Source organism: Cryptotermes secundus, unplaced genomic scaffold, assembly GCF_002891405.2.
Source record: "Cryptotermes secundus unplaced genomic scaffold, Csec_1.0 scaffold356, whole genome shotgun sequence".
Taxonomy (NCBI): domain Eukaryota; kingdom Metazoa; phylum Arthropoda; class Insecta; order Blattodea; family Kalotermitidae; genus Cryptotermes; species Cryptotermes secundus.
This window is the reverse complement of record NW_019739946.1, coordinates 310515-327572: the sequence shown is the minus strand read 5'-3', so window position 1 is coordinate 327572 and position 17058 is coordinate 310515. Positions and strand designations below refer to the sequence as shown.

General features: G+C 37.6%; 1 protein-coding gene across 2 annotated transcripts in view; it reads left to right on the top strand.

Moving 5' to 3' along the window:
• Positions 1-17058, top strand: part of LOC111872086 — a 402164-nt gene that overhangs the window by 162624 nt on the left and 222482 nt on the right. For both annotated transcript variants that reach the window (XM_033754522.1, XM_033754523.1), the window contains 4 exons: positions 3731-3894; positions 7651-7766; positions 12498-12601; positions 13141-13356. In XM_033754522.1, coding sequence (XP_033610413.1) covers positions 3731-3894; positions 7651-7766; positions 12498-12601; positions 13141-13356 — 600 coding nt within the window. The remainder of the gene's footprint in view (positions 1-3730; positions 3895-7650; positions 7767-12497; positions 12602-13140; positions 13357-17058) is intronic.

Below are 17058 nucleotides of genomic sequence, written 5' to 3'. Positions count from 1 at the left end.
TGAAAATCAGAAGTTTCGTTGTGAACTCAATTATTTGAACAAAAGCAGAAAAACTGAATATTACACCGAGAAAAACACACTTGTATAATATTATAAAAATTCACTGCACAAAAACTAAAGAAACACGGGTTGTTCGCTCTGCCACTGAAATGAATAAGAAACGTGGTCAATGGTCCCAGGTTTATTCCCAACCAAAGAGGGATGGATTTGTTGGTGGAGGAGGGGAGAATGGTCGGACAGCAGGTACTAGGACAGCAGTCCACCCTGAAACACGGGTCTGAGATGCAATGGGCCGACCAAAAGAAAATGTCCTTGGAAAAAGCTACACAAATCGTTGGTTATTCACCTCTGCTTTACAAAGGGAAGAAGTAACGGTACCAACAGTCCCGTTAAATTTTATTACTTCAACCATGGGCCTCAAGAGCCAGAGATATACATTGCAAATATCCCAGGTGTGAGGAACATGATAAGATAAAGTTTAATGAAAATAAACTATCACTCGGACCCTTTTTGAATTACTCGCGAACCCCCAGCGGTCCGCGGACCACAGGTTGGGAAACACTGTTCTAGACGGTCGGCTCACAGATGGCGGTAAGGTTGTCAGCTGGCTGCCCTTTACCTCCAGGAAGATTCATGGTACTTGTTTCTGTTAGAGGGTGAGTCAACCCCAGGGCCATAGTGTGGCTAGAAGTATTAGGTCAATTGAAAAAACAGTGATGTTATTGGAAATCAAACCTGTGACCTTCTGACTTGTAGCATAGTGCCTCAACCAACTATGCAACTGTGTGCCCCCAATATTTGGTGTTGAAAACATTAAATGTATGGAAATATGCCTCCCTTCTCAAAGGAGTTGTACCTTCAACAAAAACAAACTCCGTGGTTTTGGTCCACAAGCTCAAATATAATTTAATATTACTTATTTCTTGTAGCATTCTGATTTTGGTACAACAGGAAATTAGATTTGATATTACACATGAATAATAAACACACAACAGAGCTGACCTAACCCACTGCATGAATTATTTTAGTATTTAAATTACACAGTTGAAAGGTGGATCCAGCTTGAAGCATACATTAAAATAAAATAGTAACTTTCACTAAATTATGCTATTTTGCAAACTTTTTGTGTGTGTGTAATTTCTAGTTGATGGTAGTCCTTGAGTGACTGAAACATGTTGTGGGACTGCATGTGTCTTACAGAAATAAAGTCTGTGTAATGATAGACAGTAATCATTTGTGTTTACACAAGTAGGATGCAAGCTTATTAAACCCATGCTTAATGTTTGTAATGGTGTATATACTAGATTAATTTTCTAGCTGCAGTAAATTTCATAATGTAAACAACACTAGGGCACTTTTGCAGCATAACTGACTCATGGAAATTAGTGCACTGTGAGAAACAAAAACTGATTTGATTTACCATTTCATTTATCATTGAACTACCTATAAAGTATCCCTGGTTTCATGATGCATGTTTGTGGTTGTTACAGGTAAGACCTTGTCTTACAAACTGAGGTAGCAGTAATGGAATACATTTATTTCAAATTTGCTTTCATAAAGGCATGATTTTGTGGTGCACTTCCATTAGCATATACCCAAACAACATGTAGATATTTTCACATAGGCCTCATATGATTGCCATTCAGTTTGCATAGTTATGTAGGATCCTCTGGGGTAGTATTAATGGAATTAAGAAACTAATCAAGCATAAGTTATGACTATAAGATTTTTGTATGCTTAATTTCCTCCCCTTGATGGCCCCCCCCAAGAAGTAGCTAGTTTTCTGCACGCAGGATGAATCTTACATATTCATAGAATTATACTTCTTTGGTTCCAGTAGTACCCTCCCATTGCTTGTATTCATTTATGACAAGAGAGAAGACGATTAGCATCATTATTGTGACTGCCCAGTTTATACCCAACATACATGCAATGCAAGACTAGTATAAAAAATGTTTTCAGCATAAAACAAATTCAAATTTAAATCTTTAGTGGAAAGTTATAGTTAATCTTGGCCTAAGCAGCATAGCATGAAGTCACATAAGGGGCAGTGGAGGTTAACTTCCACAATACACAGAGGTCAGACAGTTTCGTTCTCTGCCCACTTTATTCTGGAGAATGACCCTCTGATACCCAGTATGTAGGAGGCTGGATGGAGCACAGATGTGTTCTGGATCTGATGATCGTAATGGAAATTGAACTCTGGCAATCTGGCATGTGCAAAAAAAGAAGAATAAGAAGGAGCAAACGTATCCCTGTAACAGGCCGTGGAGGCCCATAGGGTTGTGAGATGTTGAGGTTCCCACATTTTCTAAACAATCGACTCATAGATGGCGGTGAGGTTGTCAGCCTTATGCGCCGGCTGTCCTTTACACCCATGAAGATTACTGGTACTCATTTCTGTTAGAGGCTGAGTCGACCACAGGGCCCTAGTGCGGCTGGAAGGATTAGGTAAATTGAAAAAACTCCAATGACCCCAATGATCCCGCGACCTTCTGGCTTGTAGCATGGTGCCTCAACCAACTATGCTACTGCATCCAGCATGTGTAAGAAATGTATTTTAAGAATAAATATATTGTATTGTGTTTTTGATGCTAGTCTGATTCTCCACCTCATAGCACTTAGCTTTAGGTCTGTTTCATGTTGAAGCTAAATGTGCCAGTTACTTCTCTGCATGTTCTGTACATCAGTCTGTATAATAATGAATTTTAATAAACCTTAATATTAGGCATACAGTAACTTGGAGAGTATAAGCGAACTGACTTGGAGATTGGAAATATGGAATATTTTATTTTCAACATATTTGTTTCATACAGTTATCATAGCATAAGTGTATAGAAAATTATAGAGAATCTAGACATTTGTTTCTGCTGCTCCTTCAACATGAAAACATGGGAATACATAATTCTCAAATGTATATAAACATGACTGTAAAATAAGAACTCATGTCTGGTAAGGTCTTATAAATTCTTGCTTTGCAGTTGGATTTCCAACATTTTTGCATATTTAAAATTGCAGTTTTAAAATTGTTGGAATCACAACAATATTCTTAGAATGCACTGACAAAAAAGCATGTGTTAGTATTGATTCTAATTTCGATATCTGACAGCCACTTGGTAGGTTCAGGGTGGATTGCTCATTTATAATAATCCAGTTTCAGAAAATCAGAATGTCGTTAGTTTTTGTAAATGTGTATGAATAATGTATGTATTTCATACTTAGTGCATCTGACATTTGTTCATTATATTTATTGATATTCTTGAAAGAAAAACAAATCAAACTCCGTGGTTTTAGTCTTCAAGCGAACTACCATATTTACGCATGTATAGGCCGCGTGCGTGTATAGGCTGCAGCACAATTTTCAGACAAATTATAGAAAAAACAATTTTCTTGGAATATTATTTCAGGAGTATTACACCCTGTATTACTAATTATGAATATATTTTTTTTAAATGAAGTGTGATTTCGAATATTTCGAATATAAGCCGCACCCCAGTTTTCCTCTTGAATTTTTGGCAAAAATGTGCGGCCTATACATGCGTAAATACGGTATATGCTGCATAAAATTCTTTGGTTTTAGAATCATTTGTTATTGTACCAAAATATTTGATACCATTTCATTATTAAATCAGAGAAACTTCTAATGTGTTTCCCACCTAATACAGTATGATTCAGCATATCACTTTTGCTGTAACTCCTAAAAGTAAACTTTCTTTCCTTTTTTCTTCAGATATCAGACATTGTTGTGGGCCAGGAGCCTAATGTATCAGCACGAGATGCATTGTTGAGATGGGCCAGGCGTTCAACAGCCAAGTATCCTGGTGTCCGAGTCACTGATTTCACGAGCTCATGGCGTGATGGCTTGGCATTCAATGCTATTATTCATCGTAACAGGTAATGGCTCTTATTACAGGCATACTGTGTTGCACTGTTACATTTTCAGCTCAGTTCTAATTGCTGTATCACCACAGCATAATGAAGGAGCAACTCTATTTTGTGTACAAAACCAAATTATAAGTAGTGGGCCTTGAAAGTCCAAACTGTGGCTTGCAGGCATCGTATCTATTACCTGACAGGTCCTTTAAAAAGGAATAGAAACTTGCTCTTTGCTCCATTTAGTGTTTGAATGAACGTTGTAGGGGTCTGTAAGATGCATCAGAATCTGTCAGATGACTATTAACAGTTTGTTGCCATTCTTTTCATAGCAAGGAAAGATTGCCTTATGAGGAGGTCGTGTGTGACCTAATATTACTGTGTAAACCATTGCACATATTTTTTATCTTTTAATCTAGCATTAGACACCTTCACTAAAAATTGTTCAAGTTTGATTTTCAGCCACATTTATCAACAATAAATTCTGCTGTGCATTAGGGCATAAATAAACTTCGTCATGAATGTTATCATATGTATGGAATGTGACTGTAGATGGGGTTTGGATTGGTAATCAGATTTATTGAACTCTTTAACACACAACTCATGACTACACTCTGCAAATCACTGTCACACACACAGACTAGTGTTTTCAGTCTGTTATAGTCTCAACTAGCTGTTGGTTGGTAGCAAGCTTCCAGCAGTGGACATTCCCCCCTATTCTGGGTTCCCAAAATACAGGGCTACTATAAATGATTCATTCGTTTTTGAAACGCTATATTTTCCAAAGCATTATACATACAAATATGATTGATATATAAAAAGAACAATAAACTCATCAGGTTTTCTTCACACTCTACAAATGTTCTATGTGTGCCCCTTGGGTCACATGACACATGTCCAGGTGGTAGTCGAGCTCATTCCAGACATTTTGTAGCATCATCCTGTCAATGGTCATCACTGCAGCAACGATGCGTTCCCTCAGCTCTACTAGTGTTCTTGGCAGTGGGGAGTACATAAACACGATCCTTAATGTACCCCCAAAGGAAGAAGTCACAAGGCGTTAGATCAGGTGATCTGGGGGGCCAACTGAACAGAGCTACGTCATCCTCACCAACACGCCTAATCCAGCGATGCCGAAGTTCATTGTTTAGGTGGCGAGGAACATTGCCGATACCACCGCAAAATGCTTTGTTTACATGGCGGTTCTTTTCCGTACTCTCTTTTGAATGCACGTTGCACTACTATAACAGACGAACATCTCGCATATTCCAAAAAAAAAAAACTCTTTTCTTGCTTTGTCGCCATTTTGTAAAGGCACTGAACTCGTGCTGCCAACTGGTGCACAAAATACAAACTTGGTGAGTTTACGGTTCTTTTTATTTGTCAGTCATATTTGTACGTATAATACTTTCGAAAATATAGCGTTTTAAAAACGAATGAACCATTTATAGTAGCCCTGTATCCACAACCTCAGCAACCAGCTTCTCACAGCAACTGAACTGCAGCAGTCCTCTAACTCACTCACCAATTCTTCACTAACTCCACTGACCGACTTATAATATCCTGCTTATAATATCTTGGCACGGACTGCATAGAAAATACCACTTTTCTGTTATGGTACAATTGTTGTCGTGGAATTTTTGCGTTCATGTCTGTTGTGGAGCCGTTACTTAGCAACGGCTGTTGTGTAGGTGCTTATTTCATGGTCGTTACCTATCAGCGGGTCTGCTTGCCCCAATATTATAAACCCTTAATTAAGATTAAAGTCATTTGACATGGCAGATGTATGCATAATGTTGTCAGTATTTTTAAGCCATATTACGTGATTGAAAAGCTATTGTACCTGAAGTCGCAAATGAAATTTCTCGTACCTATGTATCTATAAATTATATATCAGATTTTGGTGAAATTCAAAATGGGAGGTGTATGCCTAACATTGGTAGGGCATTTTGAGTGTTAACCATGTTGACTGATTACAAAATTTAACTGCTTTACATAAGGTCAAGAATGTAATCTTTCATTTATATCACGAACTTTGTATATATTTAATATCAGGGATCTGTGTATAACATTATTTGGACATTCTGATTTTCAGCCATGTTGACTGGTATCAAAACTTACTTTTTACATAAGGCCATAATTGGGATTTTCTGTGTGTCACATGAATTGTTCCAAATATTTTGTTGTAATTTAGTATGTTCCTTATTATGCTACCTAAATACAAAGTTTGCACCTTTTATCAAATACATTTTGTATTTTGTTGAAATGCCACTTTTTAATTGGCCACAAATAAGTTCAATAAACTGCAAAGAATTCCATTTGGAATTTCTTCTAGTACATAATGTGGTACACTTTTTCCAGTCTGATTGTAATCAGTCTGTGTCCGTTTCCACATGGGCAAATGCAGTACAGTGTTTAGGATATGTAATACTTCATACATTCTAGTAATTTAACCTACATCCCCTTAGAAATGCAAGCAAATACTCTGTGTCTTATGAACCATGTGCATGTTTTTAGCTTTCTTTGCTTATGAGACACAGTGATCCCTTTTCAACTTTTCAACCAGTTAATTGATTTTCTCAAAACCTGGTATCATTGTTATGCCATTGGAGAAAGCCCCAGTCTTGAACTTTTTAATTTTCTGCAATTGGCAATACAGACATAATGGACGCACAAATTTATGAGACATGAAGAATGCTTAACTCAGGGTTGTAGAAGATACATTGTACTAGATCTTCAAAATGTTTGCTGCTCTTTTTGAGGTAAATTTCTCCTGTAAAATGTAAAACAGCAATCAGACAGTTGCATGAAATTTGCATTTAGCTTTTGGCTTGATTAGTACTGAAACATTGGAACTAGGAATGTGAAAATTGATATGGAGATAGATCATAAGATTAGCCTAAATAACAAATCATAAACGTGATGATAGTATAAACTTCTGGGGCTGTGTCTGACGCTTTTAACTCGACAAAATCTACTTAAAATAAGATTTACCAAACAACAGTATCTGCAACATATTTACAATTGCAGTCAATAAAATGCCCATGCAAACATTAACGCAATCACTGGGTTAAATTGCATGTCACTGTTTGATCCTCAATTTGCATTGCCTAAGTATGACAGCAACACAAGATTTTTAGGACTGAAGTGTGTCAGTATGAAAGCAGATGTCATGAGTTCTGTCCAGCACTAATTGTGTCTAATACTGAAATCCAAGATCTGTTTTTCAAAATTACCCATGGAGTTATATGTCTTCATAAGTCTTATGTGTTTCTGAGTTTTTAAATTCTTAAATTTTGATTTATTATATCTTTCACTTGTGTAAATTTTGACTTTTTTATTTTGTAATAATTTTCAGTCTGAATAATATTGCATATTTTTCTGTAGTTCTAAAAACTTGGATAAGTTTTGCAGTTCTCAAAAGAAAGAGTTGTATGTCCAAATTGGAAAGTACAAATACTGGAAAGATGATATGTTTTCATGTCCCTTTTGATAAACGGAGTATTAGAATTCAGAGTAAATGACGATCTGGAGGCAGAAAGATGGTCTCATCCTGAAGGTAGGGATTGCATAAATATTTGATCAGTAGGAAGCCGTCTCCTTTTTAGGAATCAGGCAGTGCTTTAACATATTGATTCGGTTTTGTTTGAATGAAAAGTTTATTAGCATGACACCTTAAAGTTATTGCAATGAAGTCGTGTAAATGCTGGTACAACAACTATGATATGATTATGTAAATAAATGCAGAATGTGTAATTACTGTAATTTCATTTTCAGACCCGACCTGATTGACTGGCGTTCAATCCGTACACGGATTGCACGAGAGCGCCTTGAAAATGCTTTCCATGTGGCAGAGAGGGAATATGGTGTGACCAGACTTCTTGATCCTGAAGGTAAGAATACTGTAGCCTTTTGTTGATAGTCTTCCAGGAGAGGCTAGGATATTATATTGTCCTTGTTCAACTGAATATATTACCACGTATTTGGGGTTTGCGCTACTACTAATAATAATGGATTCTGGATTTGATGATTGGGTTTATTGGATGCATCTTTACAATTGCAATCGATTATGACAGCTCATAATCAATGACTGTCTATGACTCACTACATTTCTTGCAGAACCACAAGCATCTTCTCTTTTGCTGTGACAAATGATGATTGAAGAATTCCTACTCACACCTTGAAATCTCTTACAAATGAATCTATCACTGATCTAACTTCCAGGCAGCCCAAATATAGGTCATCATCTCAAACAGTCCCTCTGTTATTCTCCCATCGTCATGGGCGTGTCTTTATTAATATTTGTTGCTACGGGAGCCTGTGTTTGTGGACTTGCTGCCTAGCAATGGATGTCCCACTGTAGACTGTGTCACCTCAAGAACGTGTTTACTTGAAGTGTCGTCTAGCAGTGGTTTAGTCCATCACAATATGGTGACAGTTATCTTTTACTGTAAATGGAAGATTTATATTGAAGATTTTATGTAAGTAATACCCATGACAGTTCGTATTTTCTCACTTAGGCAGTCCCCATAATCTCAGGGACAGGATGGAAATGTGCTAAGGTGGTAGAATTGTGCGACCTACTGAATAATGTGTGAAGTACAAATGAGATTGCATAATGGGGTTATTGTATTAGTCCATCTGCATGTTTCATTACAAAAGCATTCAGTGAGTTTCCATGAAATTTGGTGCTGGGGTCTTTGTGCTAAAAATCATCAGACACATTTAATTTGGGTCCATACTACTCCTACTTTCACACGTTATCCATTTGTCAAAGGCTCCCGATCATATGTATAATTCTTAGACAACATAAAATACAAATCTCATTAAGATCTCAAACTTCTCTCTGCTTCATTTTTATACTATGAATATTTAATAAATGTGGAGCCAGTTTAGGGTTACAAAGAACGGTGTCGATAGTGTGGTTAGCTTTGAAACAGAGTTGTATTTTAAATATATTAATGTCATAGACATTGATGAAGGTAAAATTCCAAAGATATTCAGAAAGTATGTGTACTGGACTAGAGTACATGTTTTCACCCATTTGTTTTTAGAACAAAACACAAAGCATATGTACTTATAAGTATCTTGAAGAAAGCAGTCTTCTGGGATTTGGCACCGTGTATATGTGGTGTTAACCGACGTTTCGGAGGAACGTATCGCCCCCATCTTCAGGGTAGAAGAAAAAGTATAAGAATTCTGCAAGCGACAACACCGTGAGAAACGGTAAAGCAGACTCACGGTGTTGTCGCTTGCAGAATTCTTATACTTTTTCTTCTACCCTGAAGATGGGGGCGATACGTTCCTCCGAAACGTCGGTTAACACCACATATACACGGTGCCAAATCCCAGAAGACTGCTTTCTTCATAGTCACCGCCGTGAAAGCCTCAAATCTTATAAGTATCTTGTTTCATGGGATGCACACCTTCATAAAAGTTTTGTGTAATTCTGAATATTGAGAGGAATGAAGCAGGAAATTCTGTTTGCTCTATACTGCCAAGTATTGTTCACTCCAAAATTTATGTAAACAGTGAGTGAGGGAGAAAATCTTTTGCTTCAGCAAACTTTTCTTATTTTCATTGGTTGGAGGAAGGAGATGTTTAGGATCATGGTTGCAGGCGATGGAGCAAGACGGGCGGAGTGGGTCAGATGTCTGACTTGTAGAGTTATAACTTCCGTCCATTGTAGGGATGTCAGTATCAGCTTCGTAACACCTGCACCCAGCCACTCCTTTAGAAAGGGGTGTTAATAGTTAATCAAAACATTATTATGCAACATATGAGAAGGAACAGATGTTTACAGTTTCACTCCAGTGATCTGTGGCAATTTATCAGGAAGTCAGTAGCAGTGTGGTAAAAGGTCCTAATTCTTTTTGGATCACAAAGTCTTTGAGTTAATAAAATTAACCAATTTAAGTGTGGAGACCTCGCAGGCAAAAATCTGCACGTTATTAGTTTGTTTTAAAACGCCTGATCAAAAGCATTGATGGAATAGAGTGCAATGTGAGCTGTGCGCAAAATAGCCTGTTTTTTCTTCTTGTTTTTCTGTAAGGCTTTTGAAGAGGTGTCAAAGAATTCCATTGGCCTGCCACTCCAAATTAATGTTCTCTTGAAAAAAATATGGTTCCTACTATCCATGCATCAGTAGTGGCACATCACACACCAGTCGTCTGATTATGAAGGGGTACTGCAGAAATCTGTGTTAGATTAATATACAGTGGAACCTCGCTTAACGAGCACCTATAATAACGAGCAAAACAAATTGTAAAAAAATGACTCGCTTAACGAGCAATATTTCGCATAATGAGTGATGAGAGGGGAAGTCCCAGATTGTGTGCTTGCTACATCAGTCTGTGTTTAGCACTTGTTCTGCTAGCATCTTAGTGTCGCTTGTGATCACACATTTTTCCAAACTTGTGTTGAGACATATTATTTGTGATTTTTTTGTGTGCAAAGTTTAATAACCTTTGCAAAAATGTCCCCAAAGAAAAAGACAGCCATAAGAGAATAAAAATAACCGTAGAAATGAAACGTAAAATCATTGAAAAGTGAGTACGAGGTGTGAACGTGGCAGATCTAGCATGCACATACAGTCGGTCTACATCAACGATTTGCGCTATCCTCAAGATTAAGGAGATAGATGCTTCAAAGGGAGTGACAAGAATATCTACGCAATGGTTACATATTCTCGACGATGTTGAAAGGTTGCTCCTCATATGGATAAACGAAATGCAATTGCAAGGCGACGCTATTAACGAGAACATCATTTGTGAGAAGGCGAAAGTCATTTTCGCTTACCTCGTTAAGAAGACGCCAGGATCACCAATGGCCGAAGAAGAAGCATTTAAAGGAAGCCGTGGGTGGTTCAAGAAGTTTAAGAGATGAACCGGCATCCACAGTGTTGTAAGGCATGGTGAAGCAGGAAGCTCTGACAGAAAGGCAGCAAAGAACTTCATTGGTGACTTCAAGAAGCTCATAGATTCTGAGGGTTACCTGCCGCAGCAGGCTTTTAATTGTGACGAGATGGGTCTCTTCTGGAAGAAGATGCCAAAGCGAACCTATATAACAGCAGAGGATAATGCATTGCCCGGGCAGGTTGGTTCATTCCGCATAGAAGAAAAGATGAAGATGATTCACGCTCCTTAACAATGTATATATTTCTTTGAATAAACGTTATATATAAAATTTTTTGAGTACTTTTTTCAGCATGGAACGCATTATCATATTTTACATTAATTTATATGGGAAAAATTGTTTCACTTAACGAGTATTTCGCATTACGAGTAAGATTCTGGAACGAATTATGCTCGTTAAGCGAGGTTCCACTGTAGTTCCAATACATGCTGTTCTAGCCACTGATATACCTGCTCAGATTGAAACGAGTTTCATCAGTAAAGAATGCAAGTTTTGAGTCGAGGTTATCACGTACTTCCCACAAAAAACTTTCTGAAGTACATTCTTCTTTCATAACTGCCAATTTCAGTTGCTTGAAGCTGTCCAATTTTGTATGACTGTAGACATACATTTTTAGTCACTCTCCATATTGTGGTTGAAACCTGTGCCTGATGAGGTAATCATGTTAGGGATTTATGAGATGAATATTCTAACCTGACTCTAATTCCATCAAGCTTTTCCTCAGCACATTAATCTATCGTATATTTATAGTCTAGGAAAGGCCCAGTTGAGCACACTTGGTTCACTATTTGAAAATTGTTGATGAAGATGGGTCTCACACACACAATACTTAGACAGTAAATCTTTCCTTTGCACAATTTGTATGATTTATTTTTCACACACACATAATATTGTCACTTGTTAGTGACTAGGCACAGGATTTTAATTGATAATTGGATTTATTGAATTTTTGTAAGTTGTAATTACAAATAACTATAACAGTCTCATTAATTGACACTCTCCAAATCACTACGACTGCAACATGCAGAAAGTCTTTTGGTTGTTCACTAGTCATGGCCAGGTAGTGGCTGCTAACAGTGCAGCTCAGGGTTGACTAGCCACTGACTCTGACTTGTGACTGACTATAAACTGACTGGTTTGTCCCGTTATTCCTCGTTATATAACCTTGGCATGGACCACACAGAAAATACTGTGTACTCCGTTGTTGCATCAGTATCTATTGCCAGGAAAACATCTTTACTACACCATTACCCAGCAATGGCCATATCTCTTCATTCAACTATTCTGGCTTTCAGCCATCATGTTACAATATTAGTTCAAGATTTAAGTATTGCGGTATGTGAATGGTGTTAGCTATGGTTACCAGAATGGACAGGTGTCAGAGTATGCCGTTGGGTTAAAAGCTTCTTGGGAGACACATGACCTGGCATGTGGATGTTTATATCCATATTTGTCAAACCAGTGAGCAGTACTATGTTATATTTTATTCTGTTTGAAGACTTTGTGCGTGTTTGTCTTGTATGCTGCTGATGAGTCTTTCTCGCCTTTTCATTATGTGCATGTATACAGCAGTGACTAAACACTTCCAGAACAAAAAGGTTTTCCCATTTTTCAAAATGTATTTATGAAAATTCAGTGATTCATTGAACTACTGAATGAAATGGTCACACATATAGGATGTTCTGAGAGTTGCTGTCTTGTACTTGCAGATGTTGATACCCCTGAACCAGACGAGAAGTCACTCATCACATATATATCATCTCTTTATGATGTCTTCCCTGAACCTCCGCCCATTCATCCACTGTATGACCCTGTAAGTAGTGTTCTTTTTTTTTNCTACACACACACACACCACATTTTTGTAATTTCTAAGGTAGATGTTTCTGTGTGTGTGTGTGTGTGTGTGTATATATGTATGTATGTATGTATGTACGTATTTGTGGGCATGAATGTAGGACTAATTTTGTTATCTTTGTAAATCTGCAGATTAGAAGCGGTATGATTTATGAATATCCAGTTGCTGAAATTTTTAAATGAAATACATAATGAAACAGTTTATCATATCTTGTTTTCAAAAGAAATACAAAGTAGTGAATAAACATTAGCTCATATTATCGTATGTTGTTTTCATTGAATCTGGCCCCAGTTGATCATCTTTTCATTCTATTTGTTTGCTCTATGACATGCCCTGTACACAAGCTAGCAAACTTGTTTGTCTTTTGTATTCAGAATTAGAATTTTCCAAGTCCATTTATGCCTCTGAATCATCATCATAAAATAGAATGTATATTAGACACAAATTGTATGTCATTTAATATATATACAACTAATTTTTATTGTGCTTAATATCAGGAATTACAGCAACGAAGTGCTGAATACCGAGACATTGCTAGTTCCCTTCACTTATGGATGAGGGAGAAATTATCCATCATGTTGGACCGAACATTTCCGAATACGCTAATCGAAATGAAGAAACTCGCTGCCGAATCAAGTCGGTTCCGAACAGATGAGGTTCCACCACGTCAGAAAGACAAGCATAAACTCACGCACATATTCAGAGAATTGGAAGTAAGTATAACTTTGTGGAACAGTTTTTACTTATGAAAGAAAATCTGTCAAAGTGAGTAGGAAATACATAGAGATGGTGAGTGCAGTTGGTGTTGGTGTGGCCTTTGTGTTTTATGTAAAAGTGACATGTTCACTGCCATGCTTTTTAATTGGGCCCCTACTTTAAAGGCTGTTGTTTTAAGCGAAAGTTTTAAGGTTTTGTGCTATTTGAAGGAAAGAATTATATTTCGCAAATACCACAGAAGACATTAAAAATTTAACATTACAATTAGTAGAACCTGAGTGTATGGCACTGTATATATGAGTGTTCAGGGTGGGAATTCCATACATGAGATACAGAAATCTGGTGTCCCATTCTGTGTTATCTTTAAGACACCCTGTTACATCTTTCTCATCTCCTTCTGTGGCAGGAATTTTAATTCAATTTCTTCTTTGCCTTCTAATGCTTATTCTGCTAGACATGATTTGAGGAATCGATATTCATAATTTCTACAACTTAATCTCTCCCTAGTGCTTCTGATGTTTCCAGTGCCATTTACATTTACATTTATTTATCATTTCATCGATCCAATCATCTCCCTGTAGGGCTGGATATAACACATGTCACATAATACAAATTCATGATGACTACACATCCTTCATCCTTGGTCCAATAAAATATAAAATCAAGCCCGAGACAGAATAGCTCAAGTTGTCAGGACAGCACACATAGGTCATGGAAAAACCTTGATCAAAATCACACCTTGCCATTCCACACATGCTGGCAAGCCATATCATCCGAACAGTTATACAGTGGAACCTCGCTTAACGGGCACCTCTCATAACGAGTAATTCACTTAACGAGCAAAACAAATTGTAAAAAATGACTCGCTTAAAGAGCGACGTTTTACATAATGAGTGACAAGAGGGAAAGTCCCGGATTGTGTGCTTGCTACATCAGTCTGTGTTTAGCACTCGTTCCGCTAGCATCTTAGTGTCACTTGTGATCACACATTTTTCCAAACTTGTGTTCAGACATATTATTTGTGATTTTTTTGTGCAAAGTTTAATAACCCTTGCAAAAATGTCCCCAAAGAAAAAGACAGCCATAAGAGAATAAAAATAACTGTAGAAATGAAACGTAAAATCATTGAAAAGTGAGAACGAGGTGTGAGCGTGGCTGATCTAGCACGCACATACAATTGGTCTACATCAACGATTTGCACTATCCTCAAGAACAAGGACATGATTAAGGAGAGAGATGCTTCAAAGGGAGTGACAAGAATATCTAGGCAACGGTTACGTATTCTCGACGATGTTGAAAGGTTGCTCCTCATATGGATAAACAAAATGCAATTGCAAGGCGACACTATTAATGAGAACATCATTTATGAGAAGGCGAAAGTCATTTTCGCATACCTTGTTAAGAAGAAGACTCCAGGATCACCAATGGCCGAAGAAGAAGCATTTAAGGGAAGTCGTGGTTGGTTCGAGAAGTTAAAAGAGAAGAACCAGCATCCACAGTGTTGTAAGGCACGGTGAAGCAGCAAGCTCCGACAGAAAGGCAGCAGAGAACTTCATTGGCGACTTCAAGAAGCTCATAGATTCTGAGGGTTACCTGCCGCAACAGGCTTTTAATTGTGACGAGATGGGTCTCTTCTGGAAGAAGATGCCAAAGCGAACCTATATAACAGCAGAGGATAATGCATTGCCTGGCCATAAGCCAATGAAAGACCGTCTCACGCTGCTATTTTGTGCCAATGCAGGCAACGATTTGAAGATTAAACTGCTGCTTCTTTACCATTCAGAAACTCCACGAGCCTTCAAGAAGTGTAAGGTCCAGAGGAGCAGGCTAAATGTGATGTGGAGGTCCAACAACAAGGCTTGGGTGACACGTGACCTTTTTACTGATTGGATCAATGAAGTGTTTGGTCCTTCTGTGAAAAAAATATTTGCTTGAGATGAATCTGCCATTCCATGTTTTTCTTGTTATGGGCAACGCTCCTGCCCATCTTTCAGACCTACAAGGTAACCTCCTTGAAGAATTTAAATTCATCAAGATCCAGTTTCTGCCCCCCAGCACCACCCTGTTACTCCAGCCTATGGACCAGCAGGTTATTTGTAACTTTAATAAGCTGTACACTAAAGCACTCTTCGAGCGTTGTTTTGAGGTGACTGAAGGGACCAATCTCACTCTCAGAGAGTTTTGGAAATATCACTTCCACATCATTGCCTGCCTCAAGATGATCGAAAAGGCGTGGAAAGGGGTTACCAAGAGAACCCTCGCTTCTTCTTGGAAGAAGCTTTGGCCGGAGAGCTTCGCCGAATGTGACTTCGAGGGGTTTGAGATAGTACCTGTGGAGCCTGTAGTCAACGAGATTGTGTCTTTGGCCAAGATCATGGGGCTGGAGGTGGATAACAATGATATCGATGAGCTTGTGGAAGAGCACAGCCAAGAGTTGACCACCGAAGAGCTTATGGAGTTGCATTGTGTTTCACACGAAGAAGTTGTGGAGGAGAGTTTGTCAGAAGAGGAGGTAACAGCAAATCAGTAATCTTATGGCGCAATAAGAGAAATGCTGAAAGCATGGGAAACTGTTGCATCGTGCATTGAGAAGGATCGCCCTAATAAGGGAGTGGTAATGCGCGCTACAAATTTATTTAATGATAATGCTGTGTCACATTTTCACCAAATTTTGAAGCGTCAGCAAAAACAAATGTCTCTAGACAGCTTTCTGGTAAAAAAGAATTAGATATGTATCATAAATAATAAACTAATTATTTCAATTTTTTTTTCTGCAAATCGAATTTGCATTCCAGGTTGGTTCATTCTGCATAGAAGAAAAGATGAAGATGATTCACATTCCTTAACAATGTATATATAATACTCTCTGAATAAACGGTATACATAAATTTTTTTTTAGTATTTTTTTGGCATGTAACGCATTATCGTATTTTACTTTAATTTATATGGGAAAAATTGTTTCGCTTAACGAGTGTTTCGCATTACGAGTAAGATTCTGGAATGAGTTATGCTCGATAAGCGAGGTTTCACTGTATTATAAAATATTAAAATTCGTCTGTGTGCATAATATAAACTCCGTCATAAGTGTAACACTTTATTGTAGTTCTTGTCCCCCTTCTTTCACACTACATGTTTCGGCTGCAGCCGGCCATCATCAGGTGTATTTCACTTCACGTAGCTGTCACACTGCACTCAGTATTAACATTTAAACTCCAGATTTCCAATTGTTCATTGCTCTATCTTCAATCGACACCCCATATTCCAGAACTTGCCTTGTCGATTTTTATATTTAAATCTTTATTAATATTCACGCATCAATTTGTTTATTTTTTTTTTAATTTCCCAATTTAGTTTTAATATTTTAAAATTTTAAATTTAAATCAACATCACAGAGATACCTGCTCTATGCTTATATGTGCTGCAGCGGCTACCTCATGCTTTCAGCACAGCTCATGTGTTATTTTGTGCAGGTTCTCTGTGTGTGTGCCACTGCTTTCCTTTAATACGTTTGCTTAAAGAAAAGCATTGGCACACACACAGAGAGCCTGCACAAAATAACACATTAGCTGTGCTGAATGCATGAGGTAGCCACTGCAGCACATATAAGCATAGAGCAGGTATCTCTGTGATGTTGATTTAAATTTAAAATTTAAATTTTAAGACTAAATTGGGAAATGAAAAAAAATTAAACCAATTGA